Raw genomic sequence first — 14,101 nt, forward strand, 5'->3', positions numbered from 1 at the left:
GTGTTTATATAATAATAATAATTGTATATTTGTCCAAATCGGCTCAGAAAACTTAATCTGTTCCAGGTATACCGTTACTGTTACACAGAGACTAGAATGGAAAGTTTCTTGTGCCCAAGTGGCACTGTTTTCAACCAGAAGATCCAAGACTGTGATTTGTGGCACAGAGTGAAATGCAAGGAATCTTCCAATTACTATTACTTGAACGCTATACCTCGAGACTTCTCAAAACTATTACACATTGGAGCGAAACTTCAATCTCTTCGTCAACAGCTCCGTCCAGAACAAGCTGCATTGCAGCCACAAGACCAGAATAGTTACCTGTTTAATTCTCGTCCACAACAAGCTAATCACCAGCCTGAATCTGACTCGCATCGGCCACAAGACCAGACTAGTTACCAGTCTCAACGTAATTCTCGTCCACACCAAGCTAGTCATCAATTTGAGCGTCTACAATTGTCATCGGATTTACACGGACCTCAACACACCTTTTTGAGTTTTAATCCATGGGTAATCTTTGGATGGCCAAGTGACCGCTAGAGGACGCATTTAGCAATTATTTCCTCATTATTTTCATTCTTTTATAACAGAACAGGAAAAGAGGAACTGATTTTTGTTAAGCTTACTAATCCTGTCAGCTTTCTTAAGCAGTTGTTGAATATTGCAATTTTGGATTTTAAGTTCGTTTATGGAATAAAACTTTTTCTTGCAAAAAGTAATATTTTTTTATTTAGCTGTTTTCACTCCTCTCGATAGTTTATTTGTTGTTCGTTAAGTACGAACCGAGTCCACCAAAACTAATATCAACGTATCAAAAAAGAGTAAAGCGTAATTTAAAGAACATGTACAATTTTTCTTTTTTAATTTTAAACTATGCAAACACCAAATTAGTAGTAGGTAATTAAAGACGGCGTCACCATGTGTGTGCGTAGTAATGTAAGGGTATAGATAGGGAAAGATGTTTAGGTGATGGTTTTACCATTCCTTAGAGCATTGTTTACGTTTTAGAACATTGTGTATTAATTTCTTCATTTTTTAAAAAATAGAACTGTGAGTACAGGTACTGACAAACTATTGAATAGTATTGTTTGTTTGTTTTTGAACTTCGCCCAAATCTATTCGAGGGCTATCTGCGCTAGCCGTATCTAATTTAGCAGTATAAAACCAGACGGAAGGCAGCTAGTCATCATCACTCACCGCCTATTCTTGGACTACTCTTTTACCAACGAATAGTGGGATTGACGGTAACTTTATAACGCCCCCACGGCTGAAAGGACAAGCATGTTTGGTACGACGGGGATTCGAACCCGCGACCCTGAGATTAAGAGTCAAGCGCTCTAACCATCGGGCCTATTGAGTAGGTACGTGGGAGCAGTATCATTAAATTTTAATACTTGCCCTCGATACCGAGGTTTTGAAAGTGTCGCTAGACCTAGTGTGTCTTAATAGATAAGTGTCTTTTGTATTAAAGGCGTTTGGTAGAATACGTTTAACCTCGTAGCCATTGGGACGCGCCGCACGGCCATCAGAAGTTATCCTCATTGGTTTTACATTTTATAAACTTGGGGCAGTTATATACAAACTATCTCAATAAAAAAAAAGTTTACGAGAAGCAAGAGTCCATCTAGTTAGTTATTATAAAAATATATATTCATATTCACTAACTTGAAAATGTTTCTTATAATTAGCTTTTTACTTTCATCGTTATTAAATTAAAAACATGTTTGTCATTATTAACTTAGCGAAGCTCTCATTATTAAAAAGACAAATGTTTGGAAAAGATTGATGCTGGATCAAGAAACTGATGAATAATGATGATTGGACATGTGGATTCAGGCTGGGCCACGTGTGCCAAAATATACACTGCAAATATCATTTCTTGTAAATCGTACAGGCCACATGTTTGTGTAGATTATTAGTGCTGCATGATGGGAGGCGAAGTGGATTATTGACACTATGGGAATAAAGTAATGAAAAAAGGGACAACTAACTGATGAAGAAATGACCCCTATCCGAAATAACTCTGGTTATTTGGTGCTTTAAATATCAAGAGATGACAACATGGTGGATAAATGGTACGAGAAACTAAACTTTTAATTTAATATTTTAGTCCGTACTGACAACTCTGACGTAATAACAGGTTGAAAGAAAGCGTGCCAGAATGGGATAAAAAGGTTAAATCAACTTTATATTGCAGTTAATAAATATTTCTGAAGGTTCAATGTGAACAGGAACTATGAATGCAAACAGTAGTTTTATGTATTAGTTTAAATCCAGGATACTGCAGAAACCCCATTTTTTATAGTCCTATCTCCACTTTTATCACTTGTTTAAAACATATTAAGGTATAATTATTTTGAGTTTATATGACTGTTCATGATTTTCATTGTTTCAAGATTTTGTGGATAAAGCTAGTAAACTCATTCGGATTTTTCATAATCAGAGAGAAGGACACTACTAAATTCCTTCAGTTGTGTAGAAACTCCAACAGAATCCAAATTCAGAAATTTTAGAGAACACTACAAAGTGATAAAAATTTTACGTCTATACTTTAATTTCGTGGGGCATTGTTTGGGGTAGTGACAGATAAGATTTAGTGTATGACACACAAAAAATGTTAAGGGCTATCTGCGCTACCTATCACTAATTTAGAAGTGATTAATTAAAGGGAGGGCTGCTAGTCACCACCAACTCTTGGGTTACTCTTTTATCAATGAGAAATGAGATTGATCTCACATTATAACGCCTCCACGGCTGAAAGGGCGAGCATGTCTGTGGAGGACTAAATGCTAGTGGTTTTATGCTTTGTAAGTAAGATATACTCTATTATTTCTCTGTACAGTTAATTGGAAAGTTTAATCTATCTAATTTTATAATAATGATCGTTTTGTGTTATCTGATTAGTATACGTACTTTGGACTAACCTAAATATTCTATTTTGGTCAGATCTCGTGAGATATTATTGGGTTTCAGGCCGAAAATATTGATAATAGCGAGGGTACCCAAATGATGAAATAAAACATTTAAATTTGTATAAGTAGAAATGTGAGAAAAGTATATTGAATCAATTATACTAATGACCTTGTTGGTTTTTAGTTTAGCTTTAAGCAAATAGCATGCTCTGATCGGAAGTTATAACTTATTCTCAAGCACAGAAGCATAGCTGTAATGAAACAACGATAGCGCCGTTAACTGATAGAGTAATACGCATGCGTCGTTTTCCAGTCAATGCAGATTCAACGAGCTTGGCCTGTTCGTACGGTTCCAACATTGCATCGCAGCGAGACTAAAGTCACTAAAGTCTGTCTTTACTTATCTCTAATATTATAACTTCAATTTTCATCACTGACTGGACGGAATATGAAGTCTACAGTCCATCTTGGAATACTCCTTGTTTGTTTGATTGCTTTCGCAAGTAAGTAACGATCAAAACTACATAAAATCTTTCTCTTCTGTAGGTTAAGATATGATTCCAAGCTTCGTGTCGCCTGAGCTCATTTACATTTGAGGACAGAAAGAAGCTAGAGATGGAAACAAAAAAAAACAGAAAAACATCAGAAAGTCGACACCCTTTTTTATCCTTGATTCTCGCGATCCTGTTTTTTTTTTTTTTTTGTTAACTTTGTTTGTAACCGAAAAATTAATTTAGATGATAAAAACAGTCAAGGTAAGTAACCAAATAATGGAGTTTTATCAAGGTCACCCGGTGCTAATATTTATCTAGGAATGACCCAATAATGGTATTTACTAAGGGTTATCAGGTGTTTGTGCTTATCTATGAGTTACCCATTGTTAGTGTTTATTTTGGTGTAATCCAGTGTTAGTTTATACATATATTTTGTTCTTTTATGTAAAGTCCAATAAAATATGTTGCAAGTCACGTACTATCAAAGATATTTCTACTAGTACAAAATTACACTTACAAATCTTCACACATAAAAATTCCTTTGGGGACATTCAGTGATAAGTTCCAGGGTTGGATTCACTTCGTTAGACAGAGCACAGATACACCATCATGTAGCTCTGTAATACTTGTACTTATATCATCTATTCAATTGCATATTCATTCCTTTGTTCATTTTTGAGAATTATTCTATACTAAAAAAAATTGGATTAAATATTCCAGTGTGAATAATATTAAGATTTAAGATAACTTTATGATACAACAGAATAACGGTAGAGTACGTTTTGAAATAAACTATAAGTTTATAATAGTTAATCTCAAGTGAAAGAGTCCATTAAACTATCGACACGAATACTATGATAGTTGAAAAAAACAACCAGTAATATATAAACATCTTGTTGCATTAAATGCGGTATTACAATACGATGATTCATAGATTATTTTCTATTACAAAATATAGGTCCAAAAATCGGTAGTTATTACCATCTCAAGTGAAGATGCTTTATATTTTTTTTTCTTGCTGTATTTTCGATATTATTTTACTTTTAAATTTTAAGGCAATGAGCATACATTGATTTAATAATGATTAAAAGGTTAGTCTGTACCTTAAAAAAGGAAGTAATTTGTTATTGTTCTCTACTAATGCAGCACTGACTGCTGTAACCGGCAGGCTGAAATGTTACCAGTGTAAAGTAGAAGCCAATAGTTTGTGCACAGATGATTATCTTCTGCCCTGTCCGGATAACCAAGCGTACGACACGTGCATGACGACCATAGAACAAACCAGTAAGTACCGTAGAACTATCGTTAGAAATTACAGAACTGAATATCCAGAAACACGCATGGCTCCACGACTTTTAGAGTATATTTGTCTGTTCGTTTTTTTAAAGTAAAGTTCAGTGAATAGACCAAAAGAAACCTCGTTTCTAATGTTATTGACTGACGTTGGCCAATTAACAACAGGGATGTCTTATGTCCTAACTTTTCTGACGCAATGAAAGGAACATGAAGTAAGGCTAAGACAAAAATTCAAATTTAATCATTGTTGTAAAACAGGTTTTTCTTTCCATTAGGAAAGCGATTTGAAGTATTTACTAAAACCAAATTAACCGATTACCTACAGACAAGACAATATTTGTTCAATGTTTGTTTTTGAATTTCGCGCAAATCTACACGAAGGCTGTCTGCGCTAACCGTCACCAAAGCTGTAAGATGTTTCAGTCTTGGATAATATAATAGCACATTTGAAAGAGTTGTAGTAACAGAACTTTCACGTGCATGGAAACTATAATATGAGGACTTTAACGTATCTATAAAAGTGTACCAACATGATTTTGACATGGGTGTGAAACTACACTGACATGACCTTGACATAAAGTAGGAGTAAGCTAGTATGATTTTGACATGCGTATAAAACTTTACTAACATGAATCTGACATAACAGTAAAAGTGTACTAGCATGATTTTTACATGACTGTAAAGGTGTAATGGCATGAATCTAACATGTCCAGAAAGAATGCACTTGTTATCCTTATTTTACAGGACATGGTGTTGTGAGAACAATCTCAGTATTTGTTCAGGGTTTGTTTTTGAATTTCGCGCAAATCTACACGAGGGTTATCTGCGATAGCCGTCCCTAGTTTAGCAGTGTAAGACTAGAGGGAAGGCAGCTAGTCATCATCACCCACCGCCAACTCTTGGGCTACTCTTTTACCAATGAATAGTGGGATTAACCGTCTCATTATAACGTCCCCACGGCTGAAAGGGCGAGCATGTTTGGTGTGATGGGGATTCGAACCCGCGACCCTCGGCCCATGACTTTTAGTATACGAGGTCTGTTAAAAAAATACGCGGACTGACGTCATAAAACAAAATGTACTTTATTTAGAAGTTACAGGTCTGGGACCCCTTCAAAGTACTCTTCTCCCCAACGCACACACTTATCCCAACGGTGCTTCCACTTGTTGAAACAGTCCTGGTACGCTTCTTTTGTAATGTCCTCCAGCTCCTTCGTCGCATTTGCCTTAATGGCACGGCCCTGTGGGAAAGCTCTGGATTTCGGAGGTGGTGGTGAACCAGGTTAAAATCCGTAAGACACCACAAAATATCCCCTCCTCGCACACTCTTTAATCTGTGGGGGCTATATAAGAGTGATAGTTGAACCATTATCGCGGGAGGTAGGACGCTGCCAACTGACTGGTTTCCCTTCATTTGGCTACAACCTCAGCTTTGCCATAAATACGTATCATATAAAGGTGTGTGATGTTAAAAGTGAAGTCACAACATCGTTTTTGTAATAATTTTCTAATTTCATCCAAGCTCTAGAATGGTACAGTTAGCGTTGTACTGACATTACATATTAAAACCGTAAACTAGCTAGTGCTATGTCCACCGGGTTGGCGACAGGCTCTCCACCTAAGATATTGGGATTTACCCTTTCAATATTTTAAAATTCTATCCGCATTGTGACTCCCACTGACAAGAAGGTATTATGTGACTTGAACAGAAAAAAAGCATTTCAAATGTATCGTTAAATAACAGAGATGTCACATAAAACAATGATTTAAATATTTGAAAATTAGACTATCCACTGTCTCAAAATAAATGAAACATTTACTCAGTAATTTACTGTGTCGTTTTAACTTTAAACTATATCGTCTTGAAGTCTGTGTTGTGAAATGTCCAAACTTTTCCATCCATTTATTTTAAAGAAATAGAAGCAAAAATTTGAGGTGTAGGATAACATTACTCTTTCTATTTAATACTTTTTTCGGCATTGTAATTAAAAAGCATGGATCGCTAAAAAATATCGTTATTGAAGTTATATAAACTAAAGTATATTCTTCTATGAAATTTTAATTTAGAAATTTCACATCTATAAAAATATCACGCGTATCAAAACAGCCCCTAATAATGTAATACTTGTAAGGAAGGTTAACTTAGTTATCTATAACTATTAGTCGACTTGTATTATTTCTTGTTTTGTTTGTTTTTGAATTTCGCGCAAAGCTACACGAGGGCTATCTGCGCTAGCCGTCCCTAATTTGGGGGAAAATCAGCTAGTCATCACCACCCACCACCAACTCTTGGGCTACTCTTTTACCATTTTTAATTGTTACTAACAAATAGTGGGATTGACCGTTACATTAAACGTCCATACGGCTGAAAGGGCATGTTTGATGTGACGGGGATTCGAATCCGCGACCGTCGGATTACGACCCTTACTTTCTTAAAACGTATCACAAATTGTATTTAAATCTTAACCACACGTTGTATTAATTAAAAATGAACTTAAGTAGCTTAATAATGTTTTCATTTGGAACTGATCTTGATAATTATAAATAAATATTTTATACATTTAGTTTTACTAACATTTTCTACAAAACAATATGTATCACCAATGATTTAGTGGGAACTTGTGGGTTTATAGTGCTAAATTTGGGTTCGATCCTTCGTTACAGAGGACAGAACACGGATAGTGCATTACGGTGCTGTGCACTTAAATAAAAATTGGTCACTCTTAATGTCCAGTTTCGTTGTTTTTTTTTGTGCTGTAAATATTGGCAGAGAAACACTGAAATAGTTAAAAAGTTTCTAAAACATTTATTTATATATTTTATCAAATCTTAGCAAAGTTTTGTAACTAGTATAAACAAAGAAAGATTTATCTACCCCAGTAATATTTTTGGAAAAGATGGCTTACACTTAATCCACGCAAGGGCTATTAATTCAGCTGTACTGGTAGATTTAAACCAGGGCTAGACAGAAGTTGTTGTTTTTTTAATTTCGCACAAAGCTACTCGAGGGCTATCTGTCCTAGCCGTCCCTAATTTAGCAGTGTAAGACTAGAGGGAAGGCAGCTAGTCATCACCGCCCACTGCCAACTCTTGGGCTACTCTTTTACCAAAGAATAGCGGGATTGACTGTCACATTATAACGCCCTCACGGCTGAAAGTGCGAGCATGTTTGGTGCGACGGGGATTCGAACCCGCAATCCTCAGATTACGAGTTGAATGCCTTAACCCGCCTGGCCATGCTGGGCCAGACAGAAGTAAGGGCTATGACATTAGTAAAATAGGAAATATAATTGACAGGAAAACATGCACAACAGGCATAAAACATATTTTTAAATCTATGATTAATTGTTATTATTGTAATATCAGGAGTATTATAAATAAAATTGATAAATTCAAAACAGTTGTGGAAATTGAGGCTTTTGATATTATGGATATAACCAAGACTTCGTTGGATTTTAACAATTTTGATGTGAGAGATTTTTATTGAAATACCAGGCCATAGATTGTTTATTAAAGATACAGTATTGAAAAAAATAAAATAAAAAATGTAGTAGTAGCTTTATATATGAAGAATGAATTGCATCCTGTTGAGCTGGAGCATATTAAAGAAAATAGCACTGAGGGTGAGTTAGTTTGGATTAGTGGATGTATGGGAAAAGTTTTGTAATTGGGATTTATTATAGATCACAGGTCAGAATGTATATGTTAATAAGAAATATATAATGGGATCTGAATTGTAGCTGAAAAAGATGTTTATTTAATTTCATAGGTACTAACTGGGTAAATTTTGAGTTTGACAGTGAGGGGGATAGGTTTTTGGAAATTGTGAAGGATATGTTTATTCACCAATTGGTGATGGAACCTACAAGAGAGGAAGTTATGTTAGATTTAATGTTAGCATCCAACCTGAATATGATAGAGTTGTGGGTGGTAAACATTTAAGTACAAGCAACCATTGCACTATTAGTTTTGGGATTTTACTACATGTAGAATTTCAGGAAAACCAATTTTGAAGGAATGAAACATGTTCTGGTTTCTGTAGACTGAACTAAAGAGTTGGAAGGGGATCTTGAACAGATGTGGGAAGCATTTAGGGGAAAAATTAATAAGTATCTAGAACATATATATTCCCTACAGAAAAAAAAAGGGGATATGGAAAAGAACAAACCAGTTCAGTTTAGTAAGAGTATTAAGGATAAACATAATAAATTCAAGAAACTTAATCATACTAGAAATAACAAGAGCTTGGAAGACTATAGGAAATCAAGGCAGCTGGTTAAAAGGATAAAAACTGTAGACAAAAGAGGACTGGCTGAGATAGAGTTAAATCAAACAATTGGGAATTTTATTAGGTATATGATGGGTAAACAAAATGTCAGAATGGCGATTGGGCCTCTTAAAACTTAATCTTCTGAGCTCAGCTCTCCACATTCATGTATGAGATGGTAAACATATTATCTTCTGTTCAGTTTTCACAAAATATTATATTTTACAAGTACTGTACCTCAATCACAGCACTCAATGTATGGGGAAAATATTGATGTAAAAGATATAATTTTATGTTTTGAAAGTTTAAGAGAAAAGTTGTGATGTGAAATCCAAAAATTGATAAATCCCTGGACCAGATACTTTTATTGTAGAGTTTTAAACAAACTGAAAGATTTTATTTGTGAACCACTAGCTATTATTTTTTATAGGTCATTCAGTAATGAAAGAATGTTAGAATATTGGACCTTAGCCAATGTTAGTCCAATATTTAAAGGAGATGATAAACATCATTGAAGCAAGTATAGGCCAGCTAGTTTTACATCAGTGGTTGGAAGGGTTTTGGAGAGTGTGATTAAAAAAAAATCAATGAAAGTCACTTAAAGCACTTTGATATATATATATATATACACACACACGTGTGTGTGTCAAACAGCCAATGTCTTTTCACTAGGGGAAAACCTTATTTAACAAATCTTCTGACATTCTTTGAGGATGTTACTGCAAGATGTGATGAAGGAAATATGTGGATTAGGCTTACCTTGATTTTTCTGAAGGTGTTTGATAAGCTGCCTCACAAAATACTTGTTACAAAAATGAAATCTGTAGGTGGGGGGTGGGGAAATGTTATCAAACTGGATAGAAAATTGGCTGGAGAGTAGAAAGCAGAGAGCAGTAATAAATGGTGTTAGATCTGGCTTAATCACAGTTATAAGCAGTTTGCCTCAGGACTTTGTGTTGGGTCCTTTGATGTTTAGGATTTATATTAATGATACTTATTCTGAAATTACTAAAAAAATTTTGAGATCTGTAGATGACAATAAGATTTTTTGGGTAGTTAACTGTATCAAAGAGGCTGTAAACTCACAGGAAGATTGAGATCATTTGATGCATTTGGCCAATACATGGCAAATGATGTTTTACTATCCACAGTATAAGGTGGTGAAAATAGATTTTCACAATTCAAATTACTGTAACAATGTAATTAAGCAGAATATATTAACTGTTGTCATTGAAGAAAAATATTTTGTTGTAATAAAAAAAATTACTTAAGTCATGTTCAAAAACATACTGTTGCTAGCAATAGGACTAATACAGTTTTGAGTAGCATCTATATAAATATGGACTATAAGACAAGGAATATTATTGTTTCACTGTATAGAATACTTGTATGGCCTCATTTTGAGTCTGTGTACAGTTTTAGGCTCTCTTCTTCAAGAAGAACACCGAAATGTTGGAAAAGGTTCAGTGAATAGATACAAGGATGATAACATGCAACCTATTGGCCCATCTTGGCTATTCCATCTTCTAAACTAAAAACTGTTTATACATTTTTTTTTAATCAAAAAAGGATTAATGATACCATCCCTTATCATTCAAACACATCAAGCTTTTTCTAAAATGCACTGCTTCCACAACATTCAAAGGCAATTCATTCCATAGACCAACTACCATGTTTTAAATATAAAACTGTCTCAGTTGAAGATGACTCCTACCCTACCAAAAGTTTATACTCGTGTCCTGTCGTTCTACTGTTCTCACTGTTAAATATAAAAAACGTTGATTTATCAACATTATATATTCCCTTTACAATCTTAAACATTTCAATTAACCACTAGCAATAGCACACTGCTTGATGGTGTTAGAGACTTATCAACTATTATAACAAGATCCCTTTCTTTCATAACACCATTAAGATTATTCCTATCCAAATTCTATATATAATTCAAATTACAGTAACCCACATGGATTATCCTTCACCTAATATAATTAAAACCTATTTGCAATTTATTTGCCCAACTCACTAAATGATCTAAATCCTTTTGTAAAGCAGCAGCATCTTCTTCACAGCTACCAACACCCAAGACTTTAAAGATTCTAATTTATTTAAATTTTTATTTTAAATTTATTTAATTTATTGATCTGTGATCACTGATGTAAAATGAAAAGAGCAAAGATCCTAAGACTCAATTCTGAGGTACCCTACTACCGGGTTTCTCCGATAATAAGACCTACCCATAAAATAAGACCTAGTGTGATTTTGGGGATAGTTTTAATATAAGCCCTATCCTTAAAATAAGCCCTAGTTAAGAGTGGCAGGAAGAGGAAAGAAATAAAAAAAAATTAATTTATTAATTAGATTAATAGTTAGTTAATTAGTTTGTTTAAGTATTAATCAGTTAGTTTAATAGTTTAATAATAGTTTATTTTAAATGGTTAGTTTAATAGTTTTACTTTGTAACTTCATTTTTTTAATATATCAAAATAAGACATCCCCCGAAAATAAGCCCTAGTGTCATATTTTGGAGTGAAAATTAATATAAGCCCTGTCTTATTTTCAGAGAAACATGGTAGTTACATTAACCCAGTTTGATTAAACTCCAATTTTAACAACCCTCTGCTTTATTCCATCCAACCACTCTTCTATCCAGTTTGCTAACTTATCCCCCACATTTATACAGATCATTTTTTATGTCTTTCATGTGGCACCTTGTCAAATGCTTTCTGAAAATCCAGATACACCAAATCTACACTCTTACCATCATCTACATTAGCAGTAAACTTTTCAAAGATTGTCAAAAGATATGTAAAACAAGATTTTTCCTTGGTAGAACCATGTTGACTATCCAATAAAATTTAAAACTTTGAGAAATAATTTTGCAAAGCATCTTTTATCAGACTTTCCAAAACTATTCCCACTACTGATGTAAAACTAATGGCTCTATAATCACTGGGACAATTTTTTATCACCTCCCTTGAAAAGAAAGTTATATTAGCTGACTTCCAATCCTCCGGTACCTGCCCACTATTCAAGGACTGACAAAAAACTATTAGCAACATATCTAATATTTAACCTCATTCAAAACCATTGGAGAAATATTATCTTGTCCAGATTTTTCTTTAAACTTCCCAATTCTTTCTTAACCAGCTCAGAATTAACATAGTCATCTTGTTTGATATCAGTTCCATCTAACTCAAATCTTTGTTAGTAAAAGTCAAAGGAAAATCAAAATTTAATATTCCAGCCACACTGTAATCATCATATACTAACCTTCCTTTATCAAATCTCAAGGTTGCTACCCTATCCTAACATTTCATTTACCCCTAATGTATTTGAAGAAATCCTTGCTTTTGGGTTTTACATTTTCAGCCAACATTCTTCTCATACATCGTTTTGATGTCCTAATTTCTTGTTTAATTTTATTGATCTTTCAAAATCTTTTGTCTTACCAGTCTATTTAAATTTATGATGATTTTCTTTAATTTTATCTCTTACACTCTTTGTGAGCCAACCTGGTGTTTTTAATTGCAGCTACTCTTTTCTTTCTATTAAGAATGTTTAACTTGAATATTTAAAAACATTTATCCACATCTGCTCAGTGTCTCCAAATAACACAGTTGCCCAATTCACAACCAACAATTCTTATTAAATCCCTTCAAAATTTGATTTTTTTGAAATTTGTGACCAAAAATTATTATTCCTTATCTCCATATGCAGCAAAACATTGAACCTAAGTAATGATCGCTTTCACCCAGAAGTTTTCCAGTTTCCACCCTCTGGATCATTTCTATACCTGAAGTTAACATTAAATCTAAAACAACAGATTCTAGCAAGTTCCTAGACTAACTGGTAAAGAAAGTCATCTTGAGCAGTTTCCAAAACCCTTTTTCCCTCATGATTTGATTCTAGTATTTCCTGATCTATGTTCATAAATTAAAACCACCCATAATTATAACTTCATTAACACCTGAAATCTTAATCTCATTACAAAGTTTCTTACTAGTATCATTTGGTTTTCTGTAACAAATTCCTTTTCTCTTTTCTCCTTTCAATTATCATTAATATCCTTAAATTCAACAGGATTTAACTCACATTTTACATATAAAGTCACTCCACCAGTATTAAATTGCCTGTAATTGAAAGAAATTTCCACCATCAAAATCATTTGTGTTAATCATGTTTCAGCTATTTTCATTACATAAAAATCCTCCATTCCTACTCGTGCTCTAAAATCATCTATTTTTTATAGTTCTGGCATTACAAAAGTAACAATTAAGTCTAATAAGTATTCCTGTACTCATTTTCTATGCTAAACTTTTCTCTGTTTCTTATTTTTTTTGCATTTAGTTTTCCTGGGCTTCACCACTGTATAGTCTTAGTTTAAAACTTCCCTTACAGCTGATACCTGGGATAATGGCATTGCCCACTGAGGAGATACTAATATCTTTAAACTTGTTTTCTCTGGAGAGAAGAAGGATCAGAGGGGATTTGATTTAGGTGTTTGAGATTATTTAAGATATTGATAACATACATATATCAAACTCTTATGTTTAGCAGTGAAAAAAATCAGACAAGTGTGCATAAATTAAAATTTTGGCAGTTTGGTTCATTTTGAATTTTGAGCAAAGCTCCACGAGGGCTATCTGCACTAGCCATCCCTAATTTAGCAGTGCAAGACGAGAGGAAAGACAGCTAGTCATCACTGCCAACTCTTTTACCAACAAATTGTGAGATTGACCATCACATTATATGGCTCCATGGCTAAAAGAATGAGCATGTTTGGTGTGATGAGGATTTGAACCCATGACCCTCAGATTACGAGTTGAGTGCCTTAACCACCAGGCCCCTTCTGGCAGTTTAGACAGTATTACTTTTGAAACAGTTCGATTAGCTTTTGGAATTATCTGTCTTCAAGGGTGGTGTAGGCAGAAAATGTAACCGAGTTTAATAAAAGATTGGATGAATACATGAGTAGTAAGGGATGGTTGTAATTGGGGGCTGGAAGAGACACTCTTGATGAGCTAATTAGCCCCTTTAAAATTTTATGAATTTCTTCTGCATTAACTCTATTTAAAAAAAAGTTCTTTATTATCTCACACCCATATCTGACATGCTTGAAGAAAGGAAACAAAA

The 14,101-nt window shown here is 34.0% G+C and overlaps 1 protein-coding gene across 11 annotated transcripts in view; it reads left to right on the top strand.

Annotated features, from left to right (window-relative positions):
* The window catches only part of LOC143247116 (uncharacterized), a 28,012-nt gene that overhangs the window by 9,290 nt on the left and 4,621 nt on the right, over window positions 1-14,101 (top strand). For all 11 annotated transcript variants that reach the window (XM_076494614.1, XM_076494616.1, XM_076494621.1 and 8 more), the window contains 2 exons: window positions 67-3,415; window positions 4,553-4,690. In XM_076494614.1, the coding sequence (XP_076350729.1) occupies window positions 67-540 (474 nt within the window). In that variant the 3' untranslated portion in view covers window positions 541-3,415; window positions 4,553-4,690. The remainder of the gene's footprint in view (window positions 1-66; window positions 3,416-4,552; window positions 4,691-14,101) is intronic.

Source organism: Tachypleus tridentatus, chromosome 3 (genome assembly GCF_004210375.1).
Source record: "Tachypleus tridentatus isolate NWPU-2018 chromosome 3, ASM421037v1, whole genome shotgun sequence".
NCBI classification, from domain to species: Eukaryota; Metazoa; Arthropoda; class Merostomata; order Xiphosura; family Limulidae; genus Tachypleus; species Tachypleus tridentatus.